The sequence below is a fragment of the Mirounga angustirostris genome, unplaced genomic scaffold, assembly GCF_029215605.1.
Source record: "Mirounga angustirostris isolate CCGP_5_RB_7025 unplaced genomic scaffold, mMirAng1.0.hap1 SCAF_6, whole genome shotgun sequence".
Lineage (NCBI taxonomy): Eukaryota > Metazoa > Chordata > Mammalia > Carnivora > Phocidae > Mirounga > Mirounga angustirostris.
This window is the reverse complement of record NW_026991714.1, coordinates 46,992,283-47,018,306: the sequence shown is the minus strand read 5'-3', so window position 1 is coordinate 47,018,306 and position 26,024 is coordinate 46,992,283. Positions and strand designations below refer to the sequence as shown.

General features: G+C 37.8%; 1 protein-coding gene across 1 annotated transcript in view; it reads right to left on the bottom strand.

Moving 5' to 3' along the window:
* Positions 1-26,024, bottom strand: part of PLA2G4A (phospholipase A2 group IVA) — a 153,174-nt gene that overhangs the window by 115,974 nt on the left and 11,176 nt on the right. The window contains exon 3 of the mRNA XM_045877356.3: positions 4,677-4,779. Coding sequence (XP_045733312.1) covers positions 4,677-4,709 — 33 coding nt within the window. The 5' untranslated portion in view covers positions 4,710-4,779. The remainder of the gene's footprint in view (positions 1-4,676; positions 4,780-26,024) is intronic.

Here is a 26,024-nt window from a genome sequence, read left to right as displayed (position 1 = left end):
AAAGCCAGCACTGTGGGAAGCAAGAGAACTTGCTGGCTGTGAATTGCTGCATCAGCCCAAGGGATTCCCCAACATGTCACTGCATCACAGGTGTGGGGAATATAAGGCCAAACTTCTGTGCCAAAACGGTGTTGGCCCGTCTGGTACCACTCATTACAAGTTAGCTGACTTAGTTTTCCCCATCTTTCCTTTTTACTAAAACTATTCTGTGCTGAGTATGCTCACTTATATATTTTGAAAAGTATCTTTCTGTGAAAACCAGGGCAGGGAATTTTGTCACTAAAACAATTTACATAGACAAACACACACAGTGTTTTTCATACATACACAGAAAGAACAAGAAGAACAAAACTACAAAGCTCTTAGGGATCCTCATTTAAAAGCGCTATAAATTGGAATATGAATTAAATGTCCCACTCTGATGCTGGGAAAGGTAACGAAAACCGTGATACAGATATGTGGTTTTCAAGCTTCATCATATTAAGATGACGCGTCGGTAATTACTATGTCCTAAATATTTAGCTATAGTTAAAATTTGCGAGAAAAGGTGACAGCAATGAGTTAAAATATCCAGAGTGCCGTTTGATTTTTAAATATACTCTGCCACGTTAAGAGAAGAAACTAAATGGCCAGCTCACAAGGTCATCTGACAAGAGACATGTGGAGACTATACAGCGGTCAGTAAGAAGGCCTGGTCAGGTTTAGGTATGAGAGGAAGGGTATTTGAAATAATTATATTCTTTGAAATGTATTATACTCCAACCATACTGAACTTCTTTCATTTCCTTAAATGAACTTTCTCATCTCCAGATTACCTCACATTTGCTTTTTTCCAATCCAGAAAAGTAATTTTCTCCTTCTTCACTTCCCTTGTGCTAAACCTTCAGGTCTAGGCTTACATGTCACTCCCTCTAGGGAATTCCTCTCGGGAATCTGAAGGCAGACGCTTAACCGACTGAGCCATCCGGGCACCCCTGATTATATGCTTTTCACAAAAACCACACTTTAAATAAAAGGAAAAATATAAATTGAACATAAAAGGATGCATACACACCAATCAAAGAAACTGGAAGAAGTCAAATTAATAAAAGACAAAGTAAAATTTAGAACAAAGCTATCATTAGAGATAAAAAAAGGACTTATAATGATAAAACATCAATTAGAGAAATACATACATCCAGAAGTTATATGCACTAATAACATATCTTCAAAATTCATAAAGCAAAAGTTGAAATGGAAACATATTGTTGTATATGGAACATTTACCCAAACAGACAATATGCTAGGCCATAATCATGTATAAACATATTACAAACAACAAAAAATCATGCAAGAGTATGTTCTCTGAACAGAGTGGAATTAGATTAGAAATCAAAGACAAAGACAACTGTTTGAAAATTAATATACACGTGTCTAAGTACCCCCTGAGTCAAAGCTCAGTTCAGGGACTGAGTTAGAAAAAGTTAGAAAATATTTTTCATTGAGCAATTATGAAAATGTGACATTCCCAAACCTAGGTGCTATACCTAAAGTAGATGGTCTACAATTAATAAAGCTCTAAAGATAAATATTTAAAAATTTAAAAGGAAGAAGTAAAATTGGCATTATTCACAGATAACAGGAATGTGTAAGTTGAAAATCCAAAAGAACCTACAAACTATTAAAATTAATAAAGAAATTCAGTAAGTTTATTAGATCTACAAAGATCAATTGTATCTTGATATAAATGCAAAAACTAATTGGAAAATAAAATTTACAAATAATGATGCTAAAACATCAACTATCAAGAAATACATCTAAAAAAAGATATATAATAATCCCTCTTTAGCCTCAGGGAATACATTCCAAGCAACCTCCCAGGTGCCCCACCATAAATGCCTGAAACCGTGGGTAGTACAAACTCTCTATGTGCTGTTTTTTCCTGTACATACATACCTAGGATAAAGTTTAATTTCTAGATTAGACACAGTAAGAGATTAACAACAATAACTAATAATAAAATAGAACTATAATAACATACGGTAATAAAAGTTATGTGAATGTGCGCTCTCTCTCAAAGAATCTTGTATTATCACTCTCCTTGCGATGATATGAGATGATAAAATGCCTAGGTGATGAGATGAAGTGAGTGAATAACACAGGCTTTGTGACGTAGTGTTAGGTTACTACTGACCTGATGATACGTCAGAAGGAGGATCATCTGCTTCTGTATAAGGTCTGACTGCAGGTAATGGGGGGAATACTATAAAAGATATCCTACTGAAATCTACAATACACTTTTGAGAGAATTAAAGGTAATCTAAATAACATTAGTTTTGGATTAGATTCATGTGTTATTAATGGGTGGGAAGATTCAATATCTTTGTCATATCATATCTCCCTTAATTGGTCTATAAAATCATTACAGGGCCAATAAAAATCCCAGCAGTTTTGTGTATGTGTGTGTGTGTGCAAACTGACAAACTGATTGCAAAATTTATATGGAAATGCAGAGGACTAAAAATAACCAAGACAATCTTGAAGAAGAAAAAGCTGGAGGATTTTACACTACCATATATAAGATACATTTCAAAGCTACAGAATTTAAGATGCGACACCTGGGTGGCTCAGTCGGTTAAGCATCTGCCTTCGGCTCAGGTCATGACCTCAGGGTCCTGGAATCAAGCCCCGCATTGGGCTCCTTGCTCGGCACGGAGTCTGCTTCTCCCTCTGCCTGCCACTCTCCCTGCTTGTGCTCTCTCTCTCTCACTCTCTCTCTCTCTTAATCCCTGACAAATAAATAAATAAAATCTTAAAAAAAAAAAAGAAATTAAGATAGACATGTTGTACAACTGTCATTATATAACAAAGCCTAATAGACCAATAGAACAGCATGGAAATCAAGCCACACACATATGGCTACTTGATTTCCAGTAGCGGCGCCATGGCCATTCAGCGAGGAGATGAGTTACCAGGGGACTAGAGAGTTCATAGTATATTCAGATAAGGGAATGCTACACGGCAATGTAAAAGTGTGCAATTCTGCTGCTTTGCAACAACATGAATGAATCTCACAGATGTAATGTGGAAGGCAGATATCCCTATGAAGGTCAAAAACAGGCAACACTTATCTATGGTCATAGAAGTCAAATGTTGGTTACCTTTGTGCAGTTTACTGACTGGAAAGGACATGAGCAACTCTTCTGCATTACTTTTAATGCTGTGTATTTTTATTTGGATGGTGGTTTCATGAGAGGAATACATAGGTTAATATCCATAAGCTGAACAATTAAGATTTATGCACTTTATGTATGCTATACATCGATTAAAAAAAAAAAAAGAGTCCAACAGGAACAGCAGCTTGCAAAGAAAACTAAGAAGGAACCAATTGCAAGAAAATAGGAAACGAAACCAGAGAAATCTGAAACAGAACCACAGAAAAATCAAGAAGTTTTTTTTTTTAAAGGTTTTATTTATTTGAGAGAGAGAGAGAGAGCACGAGGGGGTTGGGGGGGAGGGAGAAGCAGACTCCCGGCTGAGCAGGGAACCCGATGCGGGCGGGACTCAATCCCAGGACCCTGAGATCATGACTTGAGCCAAAGGCAGATGCTTAACCAACTGAGCCACCCAGGCACCCCATCAAGAAGAGTTTTTTGTTGTTGTTGTTGTTGTTGTTGTTGTTGTTTTTAAAGATTTTATTTATTTATTTGACAGAGAAAGACACAGTGAGAGAGGGAACACAAACGGCGAGTGGGAGAGGGAGAAGCAGACTCCCTGCTGAGCAGGGAGCCCGATGCAGGACTCGATCCAGGGACTCCAGGATCATGACCTGAGCCAAAGGCAGTCGCTTAACCAACTGAGCCACCCAGGCGCCCAAGAAGAGTTTTAAGAAGAGAATGACCAGCGGGGTTGGGGGAGGTCAGGGTGGGATGTTGGGGGAGGATGGGGGTACTGAAGAGTCCACTGAATTCAGCACCAAAAGAGGTCCTTGATGAGGCTTCTTTGTGAAGTAGGAAAGCTGAGTGCAGTTTTTAATGACTCAAGTTGTGAATAGAGGGGAAGAAGGCACTAGAAAACACTTGTAATATGTTAATCCTTGCTCTCCAGGCAGGGAAAGAGAGAGGATGGTAGCTAGAGAAGGTTGAAGGGTAAGAGAACAAGTGCTTCATTTGAAGTAACAATAAGGCTCTGGATTATTCCTTAATGTCCATAAAAACTATTTCTAGTCCATATAAACCTAACTGGATCGTTGAATTCAGCAAAGAAATCCTGTTTTTTTTTAATCAGAAAACTGAGTTTGGAAAAATACATACTAAAATTTGAAATTACTCTTTACTATGAACTAACCACCTACAGAAGAATTGGTTTAAGAACAGCGAAGGGAAAGTTTACAGAACACTTTACCCTGGCAACACATACCCAAATATAGCCTTCAATTCAAGAATTCCTTTATCTTCTCTCAGTGCATGTGAAGGGTAGAACTTACACAGACTGATAAGTGCTAAGTGGTAACTACATCTTTTATTGTTCCGTGAAAGTTCTATACTGTTACACATGGTTTGGACTTTTTTTTCCCTCCAAGTACCTCTGTTCTGGATTTGTCTTAGAGTTGTACTTTATTGGCCAATGCCAGCAAGACTCCTGCAGAAGTGTATCAGCCTCCCTCCCAGAAAAGATATATAAACAGTATGACTTACTATAATGTGCTGATACGGATCTATAAATGACATTTTGGTTTCAATTACAGGAAATCTCTTCACACTTCAAAGGTCTTCTCTGGCACTCTAGCTTCTTTAAAACCTACAAAATAAACAATCACTATTGTTAAGCTTCCTCTTGGATGCAGTTCCAAGATTTAAATCATGATGAATACGAACCTGAGGAAGTCAAAGTCCACCCAAGGGGACCAGATAGATTGAGTTTCCAGTTGTTTATAAGACCAAGTGTACACGTATAACTTAGGGAAAGGGTAAACTTATTTGATAGTACTGTTTATTTTCCACATTTATTTGTTCAAATTTATTCTGTCAGTAATTATTAGGAAACTCCAGAATTTTTTTTTTTTTTTTTTGCATTTGCCAAGTATCTTATGGGAAGGTCACTGAACTTACGAAAAATTTAAATTATGTTTGAACTGTTTATAATTAAAAAGCACACGCCATTGTTTGTTTTCTCAGTTGGGCTAGTGTTACACAAATTCATGATAAGAAAGGAACAATTTTTTACCTTAGCTATTTGTTAAGAACTTTAAAGATATATTCATGTTGAATTTCAACTCAGTGTGGATATTAAAAAAAAAGTTTATTCATTCTAAAATAACCAGTTAAATTTGGAAGCAGTTAAATAAAAATGAATGAAAAATATGAAAAAATACTTTCTATACTTTGCTTTCTTCTACAATTACTCCATGTTATTTAAAATCAAATAAACTATTCAATGAACATCTGTTCCTCGATCACACATTTTTTTTTCCTTTGAGACTATAAAACAACATATATTTATTATAGGTTAGTATTCTATATGTCACATCTAATTTGGAACATTTCAAATACCTTTATTATTTATGATTAATATGTAAAGTCTAAAATATGTTTTTATTTCAGAATAAAGAAAATTTAAAAATTAAAGTGTTCTTTTTTCTTTTTAACAATTACATTTTAAAAATTATAAAAAATAATTCATGCTCAATTTTACAAATATGAACTATCAAAGTGAATAAAGAATAAAGTGTAATCATGATGCTATTTTGATGTATATCCTTCCAGACTATCCAATGCATATTCATATATTTAGAGTAAAAAGGAAAAGAAAGGATTTGAATTTTTTTACACAAATGGGATCTTACAAAGTGCCCTTGAACTTTTAAACTCACTTCATCATTTTTTAAGCAAAAAGAATAGTATTTATTTATTCATTCATTCATTCATTTATTTTTATTTTATTTATTTATTTTTTTTTTCATTCATTTATTTTTAAAGACTTTATTTTTTAGAGGAGTTTTAAGTTCATAGCAAAATTCAGAAGGTACAGAGATTTTCCCCACGTACTCTGCCCCCACACATACATAATGACATCATCATCACCCAGAGACCATAGTTTACCTTAGGCTTCACTCTTCATGTTCTACAGTCTATGGGTTTTGACAAATATATAATGACATGTACCCATTATTATGGTATCATAGAGTATTTTCACACCTTAAAAATCCTCTTTGTTTTGCCTATTCATCCCTCCCTATCTCACAAGCCCTGGCAACCACTTATAGTTTCGCCTTTTCCAGAATGTCACATAGTTGGAAATCATACAGTATGTAGCATTTTCAGATTGGCTTATTTTACTCAGTGAGATGCATTTAATAAATTCTCTCCATGTCTTTATAACTCATTTCTTTTTAGAACTACATAATACATGGTCTGGATATACCACAGTTTATTTATCCATTCACCTACTGAAGGACATCGTGGATGCTTCCAAATTTTAGTAATTGTGAATGAAGCTGCTATAAACATCTATGTACAACTTTTTGTGTGGATATAAAACTTCATTTCCTTTGGGTAAATATCAAGGGGTATGATTGCTGGATCATATAGTAAGAATATGTTTAGTTTTGTAAGAAACCACCAAACGGGCGCCTGGGTGGCTCAGTAAGTTAAGCGTCTGCCTTCTGCTCAGGACATGATCCCAGGGTCTTGGCATTGAGCCCCATCGGGCTCCCTGCTCGGCGGGAAGCCTGCTTCTCCCTCTGCCTGCCGCTCCCCCTGCTTGTGAGCTCGCTCTCTCTGACAAATAAATAAATAAACTCTTAAAAAAAGAAAGAAAGAAAAGAAACCACCAAACTATCTTCCAAAGTGTCTGTACCATTTTGTATTCCCACTGGCAATATTTAACACTTCTATTGCTCACATCTTCACCCGCATTGGATGTTGTCAGTGTTCTAGATTTTGGCCATTCTAATAGGTTATACAATGTTATCTCGTTTTAATTTGCATTTCCCTGATGACATATGACATGAGCTTCTCCTCACATGTTTGTTTGCCACCTGTAAATCTTCTTCGGTGAAATATCTGTTAAGGTCTTTTGCCCATTTTAAAAATTAGGTGTTTTTTTTTATGGTTAAGTTTTAGGAGTTCTTTATATATTTTGGGTAACAGTGCTTTTTCAGGTGTGTCTTTTGCAAATATTTTCTACCAGCCTGGCTTCATTATTTTGAAATATGAAAAATATGAACCAATATTATAAGAAAGACAAAAATCACTCATAGTCCCCTATTTAAAAATTCTATAAAATGAAATTCTCCCTTCTTCCTTGTTCTGGTTTATCAAGAATCACTATTTTTACCGGAGAAAAAAACTTTTTAAAATAAAAGATTTACTTATTTAAATCACTTTCTAAGCTCCTAGAAGTTGATTTCTATCTTCTCATACACATTTTCATCAAGATGAAACAGTCTATATTTCCTCTCTATCATTACCCTTTAGAATTGAAGCAATTTCTTTTTTTTTTAATTTTTTAAAAATTTATTTCTTTGAGAGAGAGTGAGAGAGAGAAAGAAAGAGAGCATGAGCAGGGCAGAAGGAGAGGGAGAAGCAGGCTCCCTGCGACGCGGAACTCAATCCCAGGACCCTGGGATCATGACCTGAGCCCAAGGCAGATGTTTAACCAACGGAGGCACCCAGGCGCCCGTTAGTGAAGCAATGTCTTAATAAAATTCTTCTTTCAAGTACATGATAGGCCATGTGAAGCTCCTGGGCCCAGGAGCACAAAGCCTTTATGTTGCTGCAGCGGGGGTAATCCCTGAGAAATATATGTCCCCTTTCTAGAAACTGGCAAAGTCTGTACAGGTGTACAGCAATGCCAGGGTACAACTATCAGGGTCTCAATGCCTGAGGAAAAATCAGATTATTTTCTTTATTGAAGTAGCATGTTTGGTAAAAACAACACCGGATATGGGATCAGAAAGACCTCGATTCAAACTCCAGTTTCACATTTTAAGATCCAGTGTATTTCACCATAAATGGAAATAGTACTCCCTTCAATGTTGTATTGAGGACTAATGAATTAATTATAATGAAAGGTGCCTGCCCCACAGTAAATACTCAATGTATGTAAGCTTCCTCTTTTAAAAAAATTTTTTTTTAATTTTATTTTAATTCACTTAGTTAACATGCAGTGTTATATTCATTTCAGGTTTACAACAGAGTGATTCAACGATTCCATACAGAACCCGGTCCTCATCATGACAACTGCACTCCTTAATCCCCATCACCTATTTCACCCATCCCCCCACTCACCTCCCCTCTGGTGACCATCAGTTTGCTCTCTAGAGTTAAGAGTCTGCTTCTTGGTTTGTTTCTCTCTCTCTCTCTCTTTCTCCTCTTTACTCATTTGTTTCATTTCTTAAATTCCATATATGAGTGAAATCATATGGTATTTTTCTTTCTCTGACTGACTTATTTCACTTAGCATTATACCCTCTAGTTCCATCCATGTTGTTGCAAATGGCAAGATTTCCTTCCTTTTTTATGGCTGAATAATATTTCATTGTGTATACATATATGGTTTATATGTATACATATATACTATATATATATATATATATATACACACACACACACACACACACACACACCACCTTCTTTATCCATTCATCAATCAGTGGACGCTTGGGCTGCTTCCATATCTTGGCTATTGTAAATAATGCTGTAATAAACATAAGGGTGCATACATCCTTCTGAATTAGTGTTTTTGTATCTTTTGGGTGAATACCTTGTAGTGCCATTGCTGGATTATACGGTAGTTCTATTTTTAACTTTTTGAGGAAACTCCATACTGTTTTCTACAGTGGCCGCACCAGTCTGCATTCCCACGAACAGTGCAAAAGGGTTGCTTTTTCTCCACATCCTTGCCAACACCTGTTGTTTCTTGTGGTGTTGATCTTAGCCATTTTGACAGGTGTGACGTGATATCTCATTGTAGTTTGGATTTGCATTTCCCTGATGATAAGTGATGAAGAACATCTTTTCATGTGTCTGTTGGCCATCTGGATGTCTTCTTTGGAGAAATGTCTGTTAACGTCTTCTGCCCATTTTTAAATTGGATTATTTGGTTTTTGGGTGTTGATTTTTAGAAGTTTTTTTTTTTTTTTTAAGAGAGAGAGAGGGGAAGCAGGAGCAGGGTGAGGGGAGGGAGCAGAGGGACAGGGAGAGAGAGAAAATCTTAAGCAGGCTCCATGTACGTGGGGCTCCATCGCATGACGCTGAGATCATGACTTGAGCCAAAATCAACAGTCAGATGCTTAACTGATAGAGCCATCCAGGCGCCCTGAGAAGTCCTTTATATATTTTGGATACTAACCCTTTATAGGATATGTCATTTACAAATATCTTCTCCCATTCTGTGGGTTGCCTTTTAGTTTTGTTGATTGTTGGCTTAGCTGTGCAGAAGCTTTTTATTTTGATGTAGTCCCAATAGTTTATTTTTGCTTTTGTTTCCCTTGCCTCAGGAGACATATCCAGAAAGAAGTTGTTATAGCTGAGGTCAAAGAGGTTACTGCTTGTGTTCTTCTCTAGGATTTTTATGGTTTCAGGTCTCACATTTAGGTCCTTAACCATTTTGAATTTATTTTTGTGTATGGTATAAGAAGGTGGTCCAGTTTCATTCTCTTGTATGTTGCTGTCCAGTTTTCCCAACACCATTTGTTGAAGAGACTGTCCTTTTCCCATGGGATAGTCTTTCTTGTGGGTTTTCTATTCTGTTCTATTGGTATGTGTGTCTGTTTTTGTGCCAGTACCATACTGTTTTGATCACTACAGCTTTGTAATAGAACTTGAAGTCTGGAATTATGATGCCTTCAGCTCTTTTTTTCTTTTTCAATGTTGCTTTGGCTATTTGGGGTCTTTTGTGGTTCCACATACATTTTAGAATTGTTTGTTCTAGTTCCGTGAAAATGCTGTTGGTATTTTGATAGGGATTGCATCAAATGTGTAGATTGGGTAGTATAGACATTTTAACAATATTTTTCTTCTAATCCATGAGCACTGAATGTCTTTCCATTTCTTTGCATTGTTTTCAATGTCTTTCATCAGTGTTTTATAGCTTTCAGAGTAAAAAAAGTCTTTCAACTCTGGATAGGTCTATTCCTAGCTATCTTACGGTTTTGGGTGCAATGGAAATGGGTCTGATTTGTTGAATTCTCTTTCTGCTGCTTCATAAAAATGCAACAGATTTCTACACATTGATTTTGTATCCTGTGACTTCACCAAATTCATTTATCAGTTCTAACAGTTTTTTAGTCAGTCTTTTGGATTTTCTATATAAAGCATCATGTCATCTGCAAATAGTGAAAATTTGACTTCTTCCTTGCTGATTTGGATGCATTTATTTTTGTAGTCTGATTGGTGTGGCTAGGACTTCCAGTACCATGTTGAATAAAAGTGGTGAGAGTGGACATCCTCGTGTTGTTCCTGACCTTAAAAAAAAAAAAAGGCTCTCAGTTTTTCCCCATTAAGGATGATGCTAGTTGTGGGTTTTTCATATATGGCCTTTATTATGTTGAGGTATGCTCCCTCTAAACTACTTTGTTGAGGGTTTTTATCATGAATGGATATTGTACTTTGTCAAGTACATTTTCTTTGTCTATTGAAATGATCATATAGTTCTTATCCTTTCTCTTATTGATATAATCAATCATTGATTGATTTGAGAATACTGAACCACCTTGCAACCCAGGAATGAATCCCACTTAATGTGGTAAATGATTTTTTTTAATGTATTGTTGGATTTGGTTTGTTAGTATTTTGTTGAGGATTTTTGCCTCTGTGCTCATCAGGGATATTAAAAAAGTGGTATCCATCTGGTTTTGGTATCAGGATAATGTTGGCCTCAAAGAATGAATTTGGAAGGTTTCCTTCCTCTTCTATTTTTTGTAATAGTTTGAGGAGAATAGGTATTAACTCTTCTTTAAAAGTTTGGTAAAATTTTTAGTAAAATTTGCCTGTGAAGCCATCTGATCCTGGACTTTTGTGTGTTGGGAGTTTTTTGATTACTGATTAAGTTTCCCTGCTTGTTATCAGTCTTTTCAAATTTTCTATTTCTGTTTCAGTTTGGGTAATTTTATGTTTCTAGGAACTTATCCATTTCCTCTAGGTTGTCCAATTTGTTGGCATATAGTTTTTCATAATATTCTCTTAAAATTGTTTATATTTCTGTGGTGTTGGCTATTTCTCCTTTTTCATTTGTGATTTTATTTATTTGACTCCTTTCTCTTTTTTCCTTGGTAAGTCTGGCTACAACTTACCAATTTTATTGATTTTTTTCAGAGAACCAGCTCCTGGTTTCATTGATCTGTTCTATTGCTTTTTTAGTTCCTATATCATTTATTTCTGCTCTAATCTTTATTATGTCCTTCCTTCTGTTGGTTTTAGGTTTTGTTTGTTATTCTTTTCCTAGTTTCTTTAGGTGAAAGGTTGGGTTGTTTGAGATTTTTCTTGCTTCCTGAGGTAGGCCTGTATTGCTATAAACTTCCCTCTTACAACCACTTTTGCTGCCTCCCAAAGGTTTTGGACCATTGTGTTTTCATTTTCATTTGTTTCCATGTACTTTTTAAATTTCTTCTTTTTATTTCCTGGTTGATCCATTCATTGTTTAGTAGCATGTTATTTAACCTCCATCAGATTTTTTTCTTGTGGTTGTTTTCTAGTTTCATTGTGTTGTTAGAAAAGATACATGTAGGACTTCGATCTTATTGAATTTGGTGAGGCTGGTTTTGTGGGCTAATATGTGATCTATTCTGGAGAACATTCCATGTGCACTTGAAAATAGTGTGTATTTTGCTGTTTTTGGATGGAATGTCCTGAATATATCTGTGAAATACATCTGGGTCCAGTGTGTCATTCAAAGCCATCGTTTCCTTATTGATATTCCGTTTAGATGATCTGTCCATTGATGTAAGTAGGGTGTTAAAGTCCCCTACTGTTATTGTATTATTATTGATTAGTTTCTTTAGGTTTGTTATTAACTGTTTTATGTGTTTGGGTACTTCTATGTTGGGTGCATAAATATTTACAGTTATTATATCTTCTTGTTGGATTGCCCCCTTTATTATTATATAGTGTCCTTCTTTGTCTCTTGTTACAGTCTTTGTTTTAAAATCTATTTTGTCCAAAACAAATATTGCTACTCTGGCTTTCTTTTGACATCCACTTGCATGATAGATGTTTCTCCATCCCCTTACTTTCAATCTGCAGGTGTCTTTAGATCTAAAATGAATCTCTTGTAGGCAGCATATAGATAGGCCCTGTTTTTTAATCCATTCTGTCAACTTATGTCTTTGAATTGGAGTGTTCAGTTGATTTACATTCAAAGTTATTATTGATAGATATGTATTTACTGCCATTTTATTGTGCTACAGTTGTTTCTGAAGATATTCTCTGATCCTTTCTCTCTTTGATGTTTTGCTGATTTTCTTCAGTGATATATTTGGATTTCTTTCTCTCTATTCTTTGCATGTTTATTAGTGGTTTTTGATATATGGTTACCATTAGGTTTGTATATATCCTCTTTTGCATATAGCAGTCTTTATTAAGTTGATGGTCATTTAAGTTTGAACTCATTCTTTTCCCCATCCCTCCCCACATTTTAGGTATATATTATATTTTTTTAAAGTTTTTTATTTATTCATTTGAAAGGGAGAGAGACAGAGAGAACACAAGCAAAGGGAGAGGCAGGGGCAGAGGGAGAAGCAGACTCCCTGCTGAGCTGGGAGCCTAATGTGGCGCTAAATCCCAGGACCTGGAGATCATGACCTGAGCTGAAGGCAGATGCTTAACCATCGGAACCACCCAGGAACCCTGGGATATATTAAATTTTATATCTTTTTTTGTGAGTTCATTGACTTTGTACAGAAATATTCATTTTTACTGCTTTTGTGTTGCAAGTTCCCTTTTTAAGATCAAGATTACATAGACAGACCACTAATAACTATACATTTCCTTTGAAAGATATACTGTTTGCTTGTAATTATTGTTGGGAAATCAGAACATGTTGATGGATTCATCATTCAACAAACAAATACCTACAATATACCTATAAAACACTTTGTACTAGGAAGCAAGTGGTGAGCCAGACCATTTGTGTAATATGAGACTGCAGTCCTCTAGACTTTTACTTGATACTCTCCATCGTGGAACCTTGAAAGGTCAGCAGGACGTCGTTATTCTCACCAAAATTTGCATGTTAAAAGCAGTATTAATGACAGTAACATGGCAGAAGAGTCTCTTCTCTTCAGAAAGCACTACAGCCTTTCAATTCACAAACAGTAGCTTCCCACAGGAGATCATCTACCTAGTCTATGTCAGGCACGAGAATGCAGTGGTGAATAAGGCCTGGCTTCTGCCTTCAATAAGCATAAGGTAACGTAGGGGTGACAGTAACTACAGCCTAGCCTGGTACTCCATGCTCATATGTTGCAAAAGTAACACCATTCTCTGTAATTAATGTCTAGAGTTGGAATCTTGAAACTCACTCCTCTATAAAAATATTTCCAGTGGTTTCCTACTCCTTTATTCTAAAGTTAGAAATCTTTCTCTCTATTCCATACCTACTGTGTGGCTTTCATACCTATTTATGGCAAACCAAAGTAGGAACAGCTTTTGCTATCGCAATACACAAATGTATATACACACATATATAAATAAAATATGGAAGCAAATTTGATTTGACAGTTTTACAAAGAACAGTATATCCTAAGTTTTATTCTATTTCATGTGTTTAAATCTGATAGCAGTTCACCAAATTGATTTCATGACCCACTAATGGAAGTTTGAAATTAGTGGCCTAATGACTTCAAGATGATTTCTATCAACTTCCTCTGTCTTATCCCCCCACCCTCCCCTTTTCTTTCTATGCTACGGCCACACTGTTTTCTTTCTTTTCTTCAATGGTGTCATATTCTTGTCCACTCAGGGCTGTAACCTACCACTTTTCTCCGTCCATTTACTCAACAAATATTTAAGGCATAACTCCTGCATGTCAAGCACTATTCCAGTGTCTGGAGAGGCAAACGTGAAATGAACTCTCTCTCTCTCTCTCTCTTTTTTTTTTTTTTTTAACAAAAAGCAGAACTGATATTTCAGAAGAGAAGAGACTAGTACTCAAGATGTTTAGAGGAAATGTGTTGCTGGTGCCCAAAGTTTGGCGTCAGCAACTTTCTTTCCTCTTCTCATTTCCAGCAACTCCATTCATAATCACTGTGCTCACCACCTAACTCCTAACTATTCGCCACCACTGTTACTCCTGTATCCTGCAGCAAGATCTGGATAGAGGCACCCCCAATATTAAAACCAAAAGCAGGAAATAGGTTTATGATCGCTAACTGTCCATGTCCATTAGGTTAGACATTAAAAGGTAAATAGATAGTAAACAAACATAACTCATGGCAGTTAATCCTGGAGCAACATGCTTTTGCACTTTAAATCCATTCAGGGCTATGTCTTCTCCAACCTTGGTGAAACCTCGATCAGCCTCAGAATGTTTCTATTAAAAACTGAGGTATATATATATAATTTCAAAATATACATATTTAGAAATTAAAATGCTAGGCCCATGTATTCATCCAAAATTAAACTTGATTTAGAGTTGAAGTTTTCTCCTCCCTAAACTAGAGCCTATAGGGAAAGATAAGGCCATTGGCTTCTCTCCACCTCTGTCTACAGTCTAACCCTTCTAACTCGTGAACGCTGGTTTTTATCCCCTCATGGCAGGAGAAGGCTGGCAAAGATACAGGAGCAAAAAACTTACTACTTCACTGTACTATCATAACCAGGCTTTGTGATCTCTGGGCCTGGAATATATTAAAACCGATTCTTTATCTCATAAATAGATGCTTTTGTGAATTCTTCTGAGATACCCTACTTTCAAGATCTCTTCCTTGTATTTTCTGGCATGTAGCAATGCATCTCTATTGTAGCTGGAGACTTGCACTTTCTTCTAAGCCCCCATGCATCCTGTGGTCTACGTCCACAGGTCTTCTGAGGTTCGTTCACTCTACCAGGCAAAACCCCTGTATAGGATTTAAGATCCTTTCCCACGGTCCTCTTCAGTCCACAGAGAATACTCGTAACTGTTCCTTTCTTCAACAGACTGAGAATGCAATTGCTTCCCAAATGAAACTCTCTATTCTGCTACCTATGCCCCTTTATGTTTCTCAAGTCTGACTAGACATCAGCCTATGGGGGAGACACATAGTAAACTCTCTGATAAATTTCTGAGTAGTCTCTTTGAAGGCCCCTGTCTTGATTGGGGGTTAGGAGGTATATTCCTTCCAGATCTCCTCACCAAAAGAAGGATTCTACTCCAAGCAGTTCTCTCCAAAACAAACAAACAAACAACAAGAACACAAAACTCTCCAAGTCCTCCCCACATCTCTACTGTGTGAAGTAGGTAGTAAGTTAGTATGTTATTTTAAAGTTAAATACTGTTCTCGTCCACCTGCTTTTTTCCAAAATGTAAAAGGATAGGCTGTATCACAACCTATTTTAGTTTTTGATATCTTAGGTCTTATATCTTAGAGTCTTGACCAAAGCTTCCACTTTAAAGTTTCACTTTTTTTTTTTAATATTTTATTTATTTGAGAGAGAGAGAATGAGAGCGAGCGAGTACATGAGAGGGGGGAGGGTCAGAGGGAGAAGCAGACTCCCTGCTGAGCAGGGAGCCTGATGCGGGACTCGATCCAGGGACTCCAGGATCATGACCTGAGCCGAAGGCAGTCGCCCAACCAACTGAGCCACCCAGGCACCCTAAAGTTTCACTTTAAAGTTTAATACATAGGTGTGCCAACTTCCAAAATGGCAGAATGAAGAACTTGGGAAATCCTCTTTCTAAAAAGCAGATTGAGCTGGTCAGAGTTCTAAACAACTCTGGACACTAACTGGAGGACATAGAACACATGAAAAGCACTTATTTTTTAAAAAATCTACTAAATCTCTAGTCAATGGTATTGTAATAGCATTATATGGTGACAGCTGGAGCTATACTTGTGAGCACAGCATAACACACAGACGTGTTGAATCACTATGTTATACACCTGAAACTAATGTAACACTGTGTATCAACTACACTTCAATTTTTTTTAAAAAATCGATTAAATCTCAGTAAGAGCAATGAGAAATCTGTGACATTTTAGCAAGAAGTTGCTCCTACCATCCTCCAGCTCCTCAGCATAGAAGTTCTAGCTGGGAAGATAGGGCAGTCCTGAGGATTTATAGCTCTGTTGTCTTTCTGTTTGGGGGAGAGAGGAGGTAACTGTTATTTGGAACAAAGCTTGGAAAGTTCCATGCCCAGAGATGTTGTCAAAAACAATAGAGATACAGTAGCAAACAATGTAGGACGTTTAATGCTAGCATCAGGCCATACTGGTTGGGCGAGCAACCAATCTGCAGACCGTTCAGAAATGTAGTAAGATTGGGAGGAGGAGATAAGCAAAGAGCACGTTGCTGAGGCACACTTATTCCCGGTCTGGAAGGCTGTGTGTAAATGCAAGGCTGCACCTCCTATGAAGAAAGCTGAGAGGGCTTAGCAAAATACTCCCCAAAAGTGAGGCCTTGCAAAATGCAGAAAGCAAAAACCAGGGAGAACTTGTAATTTCTCTGTATTTGAAAGTATTCCCCAGGCCACATAACGATTAAACAGCAAAAGGTAGACTTAATTGTTCAAGATGCCTAAGTGAATCTTTGGCTATCACTGGCTGACAGCAAAACTATGCTAACCCAGGGGCAGCGCTTAGGAAACCAGGCTTAAAAATAAAAATGAAAAGTGAAAACTGAGCTAACACATCAGAGTATCAGAGTCTGAACCCTGGAGGGGTTCTAGACTCCCTAGAACAAGCTGAAGAAGTTGCTAGAACAAACAGCAGCACTAACCCAGAGGAAGGATGAGATTCCGTAGGTGCTACAATATCTAACCTAAAAGTTTCAGTTTTCAACAATAGAAACAAAACAAAACAAACAAACCCAGGAAAATGTGAACCAGACACAGGAAAGAAAAGCAACCAATAATAACTATCTCTGAGGGACTCCAGATTATGAACCTAACGGACAAATACTTCACAGCGTCTGTTACACACATGTTCACGGAACTAAAGGAAACCAGAAAGAATGAAAGGAAAGTATGACACTGTAACATAGCAATGAAGAGGTGTAGACATTAGAAAAAATAACCAAGTGGAAATTCTGGTGTTAAAACATAACTGAAATGAAAAATTCACTACAGAGGATAAACAGCACGTTTAAGCTAAAATTTAAAGATGCATGAATAGAGATTATTCAATCTGAAGAACAGAAAGAAAAATAAAAAGAATGAAGAAAAATGAACAAAGCCTTAAAGCCTGGGGGACAACATCAAGCATACTAATCTGTAAATGGAATCTCAGCGGAGAAGAGAGGAAAAAAAAAAAAAGGGAAAGAAAAAATATTTGAAGAAATAATGGCTGAAAATTCCCCAAATTTCATTAAAACCATGTCAAAAAGCTCAACCAATTGCAAGTTGGAGAAATACAAAGAGATTCAAACCTACACACATCATAGTCAATCCGTTGAGAATCCAAGACAAAATCTTAGAAGTCGCAAGAGAAAAAAGGTTCATCGTGTATAAGGTAACTACAATAAGATTAAAATCTGACCTCTCATCAGAACAGAGGCTTGAAGGCAGTGTGAGGACATATTCGAAATGCTGAAAGAACAAAACTATTAACCAAGAATATTATATCCAACAAAATCAAGAGAAATAAAGACATTCCTGCATCAGGAATGGCCTGGAAGGATTTTTCGCTGGAGAAAAGCATTCACGGGAATAGTAAGGAAAGCTTTGGTTGGAAAGAAGTGATGCCAGACAGTAACTCAAATCCACACAAAGAAACTGAGAGCCTATAAATCATATAAACAATTTTACAAGATAGCAAAAATACAGCTTTCTATTTTCTTCTCTTACTGATTTAGAAGCCAATTGCATTAAAATAATAATTATAAAATTGTATTGTTGGGCTTATTTAAAGATGTCATATATAGGGACGCCTGGGTGGCTCAGTCAGTGAAGCATCTGCCTTGAGCTCAGGTCATGATCCTGGGGTCCTGGGATTGAGTTCCATATCGGGCTCCTTGCTCAGCGGGGAGCCTGCTTCTCCCTCTGCCTGCCGCTCTCCCTGCTTGCGCTGTCTCTCTCTCTCTCTCTGACAAATAAATAAATAAATCTTAAAAAAAATTTTTTTTTAATTTTTTAAAAAGATGTTATAAATATGCAAATAATAGTCCAAAAGATGGGGGAGGATATGCAGCTGTAATGGAGTAAAGGTATAATACCAGATGGTAATTGATATAAAATATTCTATATAGTTTTTCTCTTTTTTTCTCTAAGCTTTTTTAAAAGACACTGAATGTATAAAGCAATCAGTCACAATACTGTATTATTGGGCTTATAACAATATACAGACTTAATATGTATGATAATAATTGCACAAAGGAGGACTGGAACTACAGTCGAGCAAAGTTTCTATATTTTACCTGAATTAAGTTATTATTTATGTAAAGTAGACTATAATAAATTAAGGTGCATCTAGAAATAATTCTTAGAGAGAAAGCACTACAAAAATCAGTCAAAAATACAGTTAACGTATCAACAAAGGAACTGAAATGGTCCACTGGAAACTATCTGCTTAACACAAGGAAATACAGGAACAACAAAGAAATGAGACATATAGAAAACTGAAAGCAAAATGGCAGATGGAAATGTAACCATAACTATAACAACATTAAATGTGAGTGGATTTAACACTCCAATCAAAAGGCAGAGATTGTCAGTCTGGAGAAAACCGAATACATGCAAAAGAACAATGAAATTCAAATAAGATTTGTAGTTTAGTTAATAGCTTTATACTGATGTCAGTTTCTTGATTTTGATGATGTACTATAGTTATGTAAAATGTTATACTGGGGAAATCTAGCTAAAGGGTATATGGGAACTCTGTGATATTTTTGTAATTTCTTACCTTAAATTATTTCAAAATCAAAAAGTTATTTAAAAATCCAATACATGTGGATGGATCTAGTTTATATGGGCAATTTTCATTCCAAAGTTAAGTTCCAAAGAAGTAACAAAACAGTCATAGGGGAAAACTGACTAAAGTTTACTTTCTTGAGGGTAAAATTACTGGTCATTATTGTTAAGACAGTGACAGCATTTTCACTTCCAGTTACAAATAGGCATCCTTTCACCCTTTTTTCCCCCCTAGTAGTAGTACTAGTAGATATTTTAGCTTTTTGTGAAATTAAAGCATTCTGTCCAGCTAGCCACATTAAACACTGGGAAAATGTTTTTTCCCCCACAACTGGCTCAGTCCTGGAAATCTTATTGCAACTAGGTTGCACAACCATTATCATGAATGCTCATAAAACAGTAGTTTGGGGGGTTTTGTGTTTTGTTTTTATAACTAAGGGGAGTGACCAGTCTTGGTGAGTATATACAGTCTTTTAAGTCTGAAGAGAGAGACAGAAAGCTCATGTTTTCTTTAATTTCTTTCTTTACTTTGTTTTTTTTTTGGCTGCCCTATCATTAGAAACTTTCTGGAACATTAATGAGAGGGAAATTTGGATACGCTTTTTAACATACTTGCCTGTGCAATGCAACTTTTGGCTTTCCATGAATGCTTAATAGTGTGTGGTCTGTCCAAAACCCTTTTAGTCATGTTGTCAGGACAAGACGGGCTTCTCTGGGAAAAGTGAGCAAGAACCAGAAACACAGACTGGAGTGCTTTGTCAATTCTCTTTCCTGCATAGAGCGATAGGACAACAGGAAGAGAAGGCGCTATTACTAGGTTTGTGGCATCTGTTGGAAATAAGGATAGAAAAGCAAAGGATCCTCTTCTCTTTCCTGTCATTTCATTGTGTAACAGAACACAGGAGGTAATAAGGGGCTCGGCACAAAAAGTGGGAGCAGGCTTCCCTGCCGGAGCCAGACTGATCTAAGTTCAAGCCTGTCTCCTCGTTTCTCTGACTGTAGGATCCTGATCCTCAGTTTCCTTATCTGTAAAGCGGGGGAAACGGCCCCCACACCTCACGGAGGCAGTCGGATGATGAAATGAAAGAATGTATGTCAATCATCAAGCACAGTACCCAGCAGGTCATAACTACACAAAATTATCATTTTGTTATTATTGTTGTTGCTTATGAAACTGGTGCTTTTCCCCTCAAATTGCTCCAATTTCCTGAGATTTATTTGGCTCTTTGGAAATTTCTAAGAAATTCAAGTAGGCAAATTTGTTAAGCACCTCTTATAAAGACTGTACATTTTCATACTCAACAATGAGTTTTATTTTTTATTTATTTTTTTAAAGATTTTATTTATTGGGGCGCCCGGGTGGCTCAGTTGTTATGCGTCTGCCTTCGGCTCAGGTCATGATCCCTGGGCCCTGGGATCGAGCCCCACAGCGGGCTCCCTGTTTGGTGGGAAGCCTGCTTCTCCCTCTCCTACTCCCACTGTGTGTGTTCCCTCTCTCACTGTGTCTCTTTCTGTCAAATAAATAATAAGATCTTTAAAAAAAAAAAGATTTTATTTATTTATTTGAAAGAGAAAGAGAGCACACAAGCAGGAGAAGAGCAGGCAGAGGGAGAGGGAGAAGCAGGCTCCCCGCGGGGAGCCTGATGATGCAGGGCTCCATCCCAAGACCCTGAGATCATAGCTTGAGCTGAAGGCAGACGCTTAACTGCCTGAGCCACCCAGGCCCCCTCAACATGAGTTTTAACAGAGATTAAGAAACACTTCTGTTTCTGATCTGAAATACTGGGCCACTTACTTGTCTGCTTCCAAACTCAAAGCTTTCTCCATTATGCTGGAGATAGAAAGAGGTTCCAAAGGCAAAAAGAGCAGCGCACTAGTGTTCCCATCATCTTCATCGTTGTATAGATATATAGTCACAATGGCATGACTAAAGTTTTAATTTTTGGATTATTTTGCTGGAACTTTTTTAAAACTTGGGCTAAGCAAAGAGTTTGCTCTCATCAACAGGCACAGAGAAATAAACAACAGGAATTAAGATAAGTAAATGAGCTGCTTTGTATTAGAAATGTCTCTCAAGCCATATTCTCAGTTTAGTATGGAAAACCTGTTAAAAGAACTTCCCTATTCCCAAGGAAATCTAAAAGCATGCCACCAGATACAAAGACGCAGATTAATTAACTATGTCTGTTTCCTAAGATAGGAACCCAGTGGTATGGAACTTGCCTTCTAGATCCCACAGAGAGACACCCAGTCCCTGTGGCTAATGTCCATGCTATTCCTTTTGAAATGACTTTTTCTGCTGTTTTTATTCCTCGGTCTCTGGCACTGCTTCTTTCTCTCTCAAATTTCTATTACTGAAAGGTCATTATTTAAACAGACAATTAGGGATGCCTGGGTGGCTCAGTTGGTTGGGCGACTGCCTTCGGCTCAGGTCATGATCCCAGAGTCCTGGGATCGAGCCCCGCATCGGGCTCCCTGCTCGGCGGGGAGTCTGCTTCTCCCTCTACCTGCTGCTCCCCCTGCTTGCTCACGCTCTCTCTCTCTCATTCTCTGACAAATAAATAAATAAAATCTTTAAAAATTAAAAAAAAAATAAGCAGACAAGTATGTATGGAATACCTACTAGGGTTTCAGAGAAGGAAGAGTCAAGTGGTTTCAAACAGAAAAAAAGGCTTGATAGAAAAGGTAAGTCACTAAGCTGGTACTTGAACTCACGATCAAGCTTCGATCCATAGAAAGGGGAAATGGAAACACTTCCACTCTGTCCAACCTCAGGCTCCCCTCCTGCTGCTCCCCTGTCCTCTCACCATCTCTGCCTGTCCTTCAGGGTTCTGCCATAAACTCACTCTCTGAAGTAAACTGTCTCTTTATCTACCAGGTTAGGACCCCTGTATTTCTTCTTGATATCTCTCACCACACTGTTACACGTTACATTTCCATTACACGCGGCGTTTGCATCCCCTCACTGTGCGCAACATAAGGCGAGTTCTATCTCCTTCTCCCTGTATTCCTGTTGGGCCCCAGATGATCACTCAATTACTAGGAACTGAAGAGATGAATGAACAAACTTGGGAATTTGTATGGTGTAGGGGGGGGTGGCGGGTACCACAGACAAGGTCTTGTATTGAGAAATAATCAAGGGGAAGCAAAGCCTATTTATAGATCCTAGAATGACAAACTGCAAGATATTTTAGCAATTGCTAATTTGCTTACTTAATTTTATTTTATTTTATTATTATTTTTTAAAGATTTTATTTATTTATTCATGAGAGACAGAGACAGAGAGAGAGAGAAGCAGAGGGAGAAACAGGCTCCCAAGGAGCAGGGAGCCCGATGCGGAACTCGATCCCAGGACCCTGGGATCATGACCTGAGCCGAAGGCAGACGCTTAGCCATCTGAGCCACCCAGGTGCCCCTGCTTACTTAATTTTAAAAGTTCGCATTCATTAAACATTTCCTAGGAGCCAGGTACCGAGCTAAGTGATTTGTATACACCACCTCATTTCATTTTCATAATAAGAGAGGGATTATTATCATCATTTTAGAGATTAAAAAAAAAGTAACCTTTAGAAAGGTTAATAGATTTGCCTAATTGACAACTTAAATGGAGGTGGACAGTCTCCCTTACCATGCTCTACAAGAGAACACAGTCTTCCAGGAAGACTAAGAAATTTTCCCAGGTCAGCTGGGTTCACAGGGGCTGAGCTGGCCCTAGAATCCTGACCTTCGGCCTCCTATCAAATTCTTTCTTTCTATACCATTCTGCCACTCCATAAAAGGCCCCGAAGGACAGATAGACATTCGGAGACATTATATAATAAGCAACAGCCTATGAGAGAAATCTTAGCAGGGAGATGACATGATAGAAGGGGACACTTTGTATTAGTTTGCTAGGGCTACTGTAATGAAATGCCACAGAGGAGGTGGCTTAAACAAACAGAAACTTATTTTCTCACAGTTCTAGAGGCTGGAAGTCTAAGATGGATGTGTTGGCAAGTTTGCTTTTTTCTGATGCCTCTCTCATTGGCTTACAGATCGCCACCTCTCCCCATGTCCTCACACAGTCTTTCCTCTGTGCCCACACATCCCTGGTGTCTCTATGTGTGTCCAAATTTCTTCTTCTTATAAGGAACCCAGTCAGATTGGATTAAGAGCCATCCTAAGGGCATCATTTTAGCTTCATCACCTCTTTAATGGCCCTATCTCTGAATGCAGACACATTCTGAGATATGGAGGTTAGAGCTTCAACATATCAATGGAGGGGGAGCACAATTTCATCTAAAACACACCAATAATATTGGGACGCCTGGGTGGCTCAGTTGGTTAAGTGTCTGCCTTCGGCTCAGGTCATGATCCCAGGGTCCTGGGATCGAGCCCCGCATTGGGATCCCTGCTGTTTGGGGAGCCTGCTTCTCCCTCTCCCTCTGCCTGCTGCTCCCCCTACTTGTGCTCTCTCTCTCTCTCTGACAAATAAATAAAATCTATTAAAAAAAAACAAAAAACACCAATAATATAAACATAGCAGTTAAATAAAGAAGCATACAATTGTTAATGGAAAAATGTGGTGTTGAGGAGGCACGGACATAACCAGCTGGAGGTCAGATGTGATAGGAAATGCACCTAAACTAGAGTTGTGGATGTGATAGAGGAAAGACCACAGCATCTCTTACATGGGCCAGCCTCCCTCATCTGGTTATTTAAAAAGAGCATGCATGTGCGTGCATATACACACACACTCTATAAATGAAACATAATACATAATAGTTTGTTCTACCCCTTCACAATTGGGAAGTACTAATCCAGGTGAACCTGCCTATTTTAAGGGCTAGGAAACTGGCTGGCCCAGTTTCACACACTGCATTACAAACAAAGCAAGAATGTCTCCTCACCCCGAGCCAGTTTTTGACTTTTCTTTCCTTGACCATCTCGTTTGCTATTATTTTCCATTGTTCCACCTCTTGGTGGCCAAAACCAAGCCACCATTCTCACCATATTTTAAGTTCACAAAATTGGAAGAAATATTCACAACCACCACGCAGACAGAACTTCCTTGTGCAAATACATAAGCTGAGGCCCAAAGATGCAAACAAACCTGTAGGGGCTAAGGGCAGACTGCTCTAAAATGCGCCACTTTGGCATGTTGATTATTTTATATAAAAGTTACTTAAGAAACAGCCAATGCAAAAAGAACACTCTGACCCCCACCTCCCACCCTCCCATCCCTACCTTTGTCTCCAGAAAGCAGGAAATAAAGCTCCTAGGTGAAAGGTACCCTCCCTGTACCAGAAGGTAAAGAGATATCACCAAAGATAGGGAATTCAAAGCTGAAAAGGTTGTATGAACAATCCTTGTTACTTTTACTAATTTAGTACCCAAGGCCAAATTAGTTTAGGAGTCCTTACTAATTGAAGCACCTAAACAGAAGTTTCTTTGTCCTGTCAATTCCTCACAGACTTATTGTCTCTGTCTAAAAAGAAAAAAAACTGCCTGTCTTGGTCATTTCTTTAGGTGTTGCTTCTACGCACATATAGTTAAACTTTGGGGCTTTTTCTCCTGTTAATCTGCCTCATGCCAATTTAATTCTTAGACCAGCTGGAAGAACTTTGAAGGGCAGAAAGAAATTTTTCCTCTCCTACACTAGTCAAGTTCACCCAATGGGAGAAAGAGCTGCACACAGCCCCTCACTTTCAACCAGGTACTCTTTCTCTATACCCTACCACACTTCTTCCTCCCCCTTGCCCCTCATGTGGTGCACAGTAGACTCAAGATATAAATTAGAAAGAAATTAAAAACTGAATTTATATTTGGTCAAATAAAACTTTAAAAGAGTCATTTTCATCTTCTACACTTTTCTAGGTTTGAATTATAAGATTTTTACTTGCAAATACCAGATGCACTGTTTTAAAAATTCTTCTTCCCACATAGGCAGTTATGGAATAATACCACATTGACAAGTGTTAACTATATTATGTTCATTTTCAGAAAATGTAGAATAATGTTCTATCTTTTACTTAAAAGAAACAGATAACAATGATGAACTTGGTGTTACTGCTTTTTAATTTTTTTTAAAGATTTTATTCACTTATTTGAGAGAGGGAGAGACAGAGCACGAGCAGCGGGTAGGGGTAGAGGGAGAGGGAGAAGCAGACTCCCCGCTGAGCAGGGACCCCCCCAGGCGGGACTCAATCCCTGGCCTCTGGGATCATGACCTAAGCCGGAGGCAGATGCTTAACCGACTAAGCCACCCAGGCACTCTTACCATCTATTTAAATATACCTAATGATGTGACACAAAATGCTAGAAACAAAAATGTTTTGAGAAGCATATTTACTTCTACAGCTTTCTCTCTCCAGACTAGACAGTCTACAAAAATGCTCCCCTAGGGAATGTTTGTGTTTTGTTGAGGGTTTCACTCCCTCCTTAATTGCTGCCTTTTTTCATGACGTACTCAAGATTGCCACAGGAGGGAAAGCCATATCTTTTCTTCTAAAGGAAACAGTCCAGGGAAAAGCCCCAGGAAAACCGTCATACTGACTTAAATATTTCATGAGAACTATTTTATTACTGAATTAAATTATCAACACTTTGGGTTTGTTTTACTTTTCAACTAACACAATAATTATTTCAGGAAGCTAGTGAGGTTGACCTTGCAGTTAAAATAGGGATGTTGACTATGATTTTAAAGTGGAAAAAGATGACAAATAAATATAGTAGGATTGTGGAAGATCAGAGGCGCTGTACACCCACCCATCCCAGGCACTACCGGGAAGTTAAACCACTAAAGTGGAGACGAGCATTCTGCATGCCCTGGATAGTGTTACATGCAATAGGAGTTCAAATTCACCGTTCTCTTCTCAGGTTGTAAGCAGCCTTAGAAATGTGCTTCCAGATACTGTGAATGGCAATTCACTTTGGAAATAAACTGGAAACCCAGTCTTTTGCAGGAGTAAGAGCTGTGTAAAAGTGCCAGGCGGTGCATCTGGGAAAGGTCGGAGCCAGAA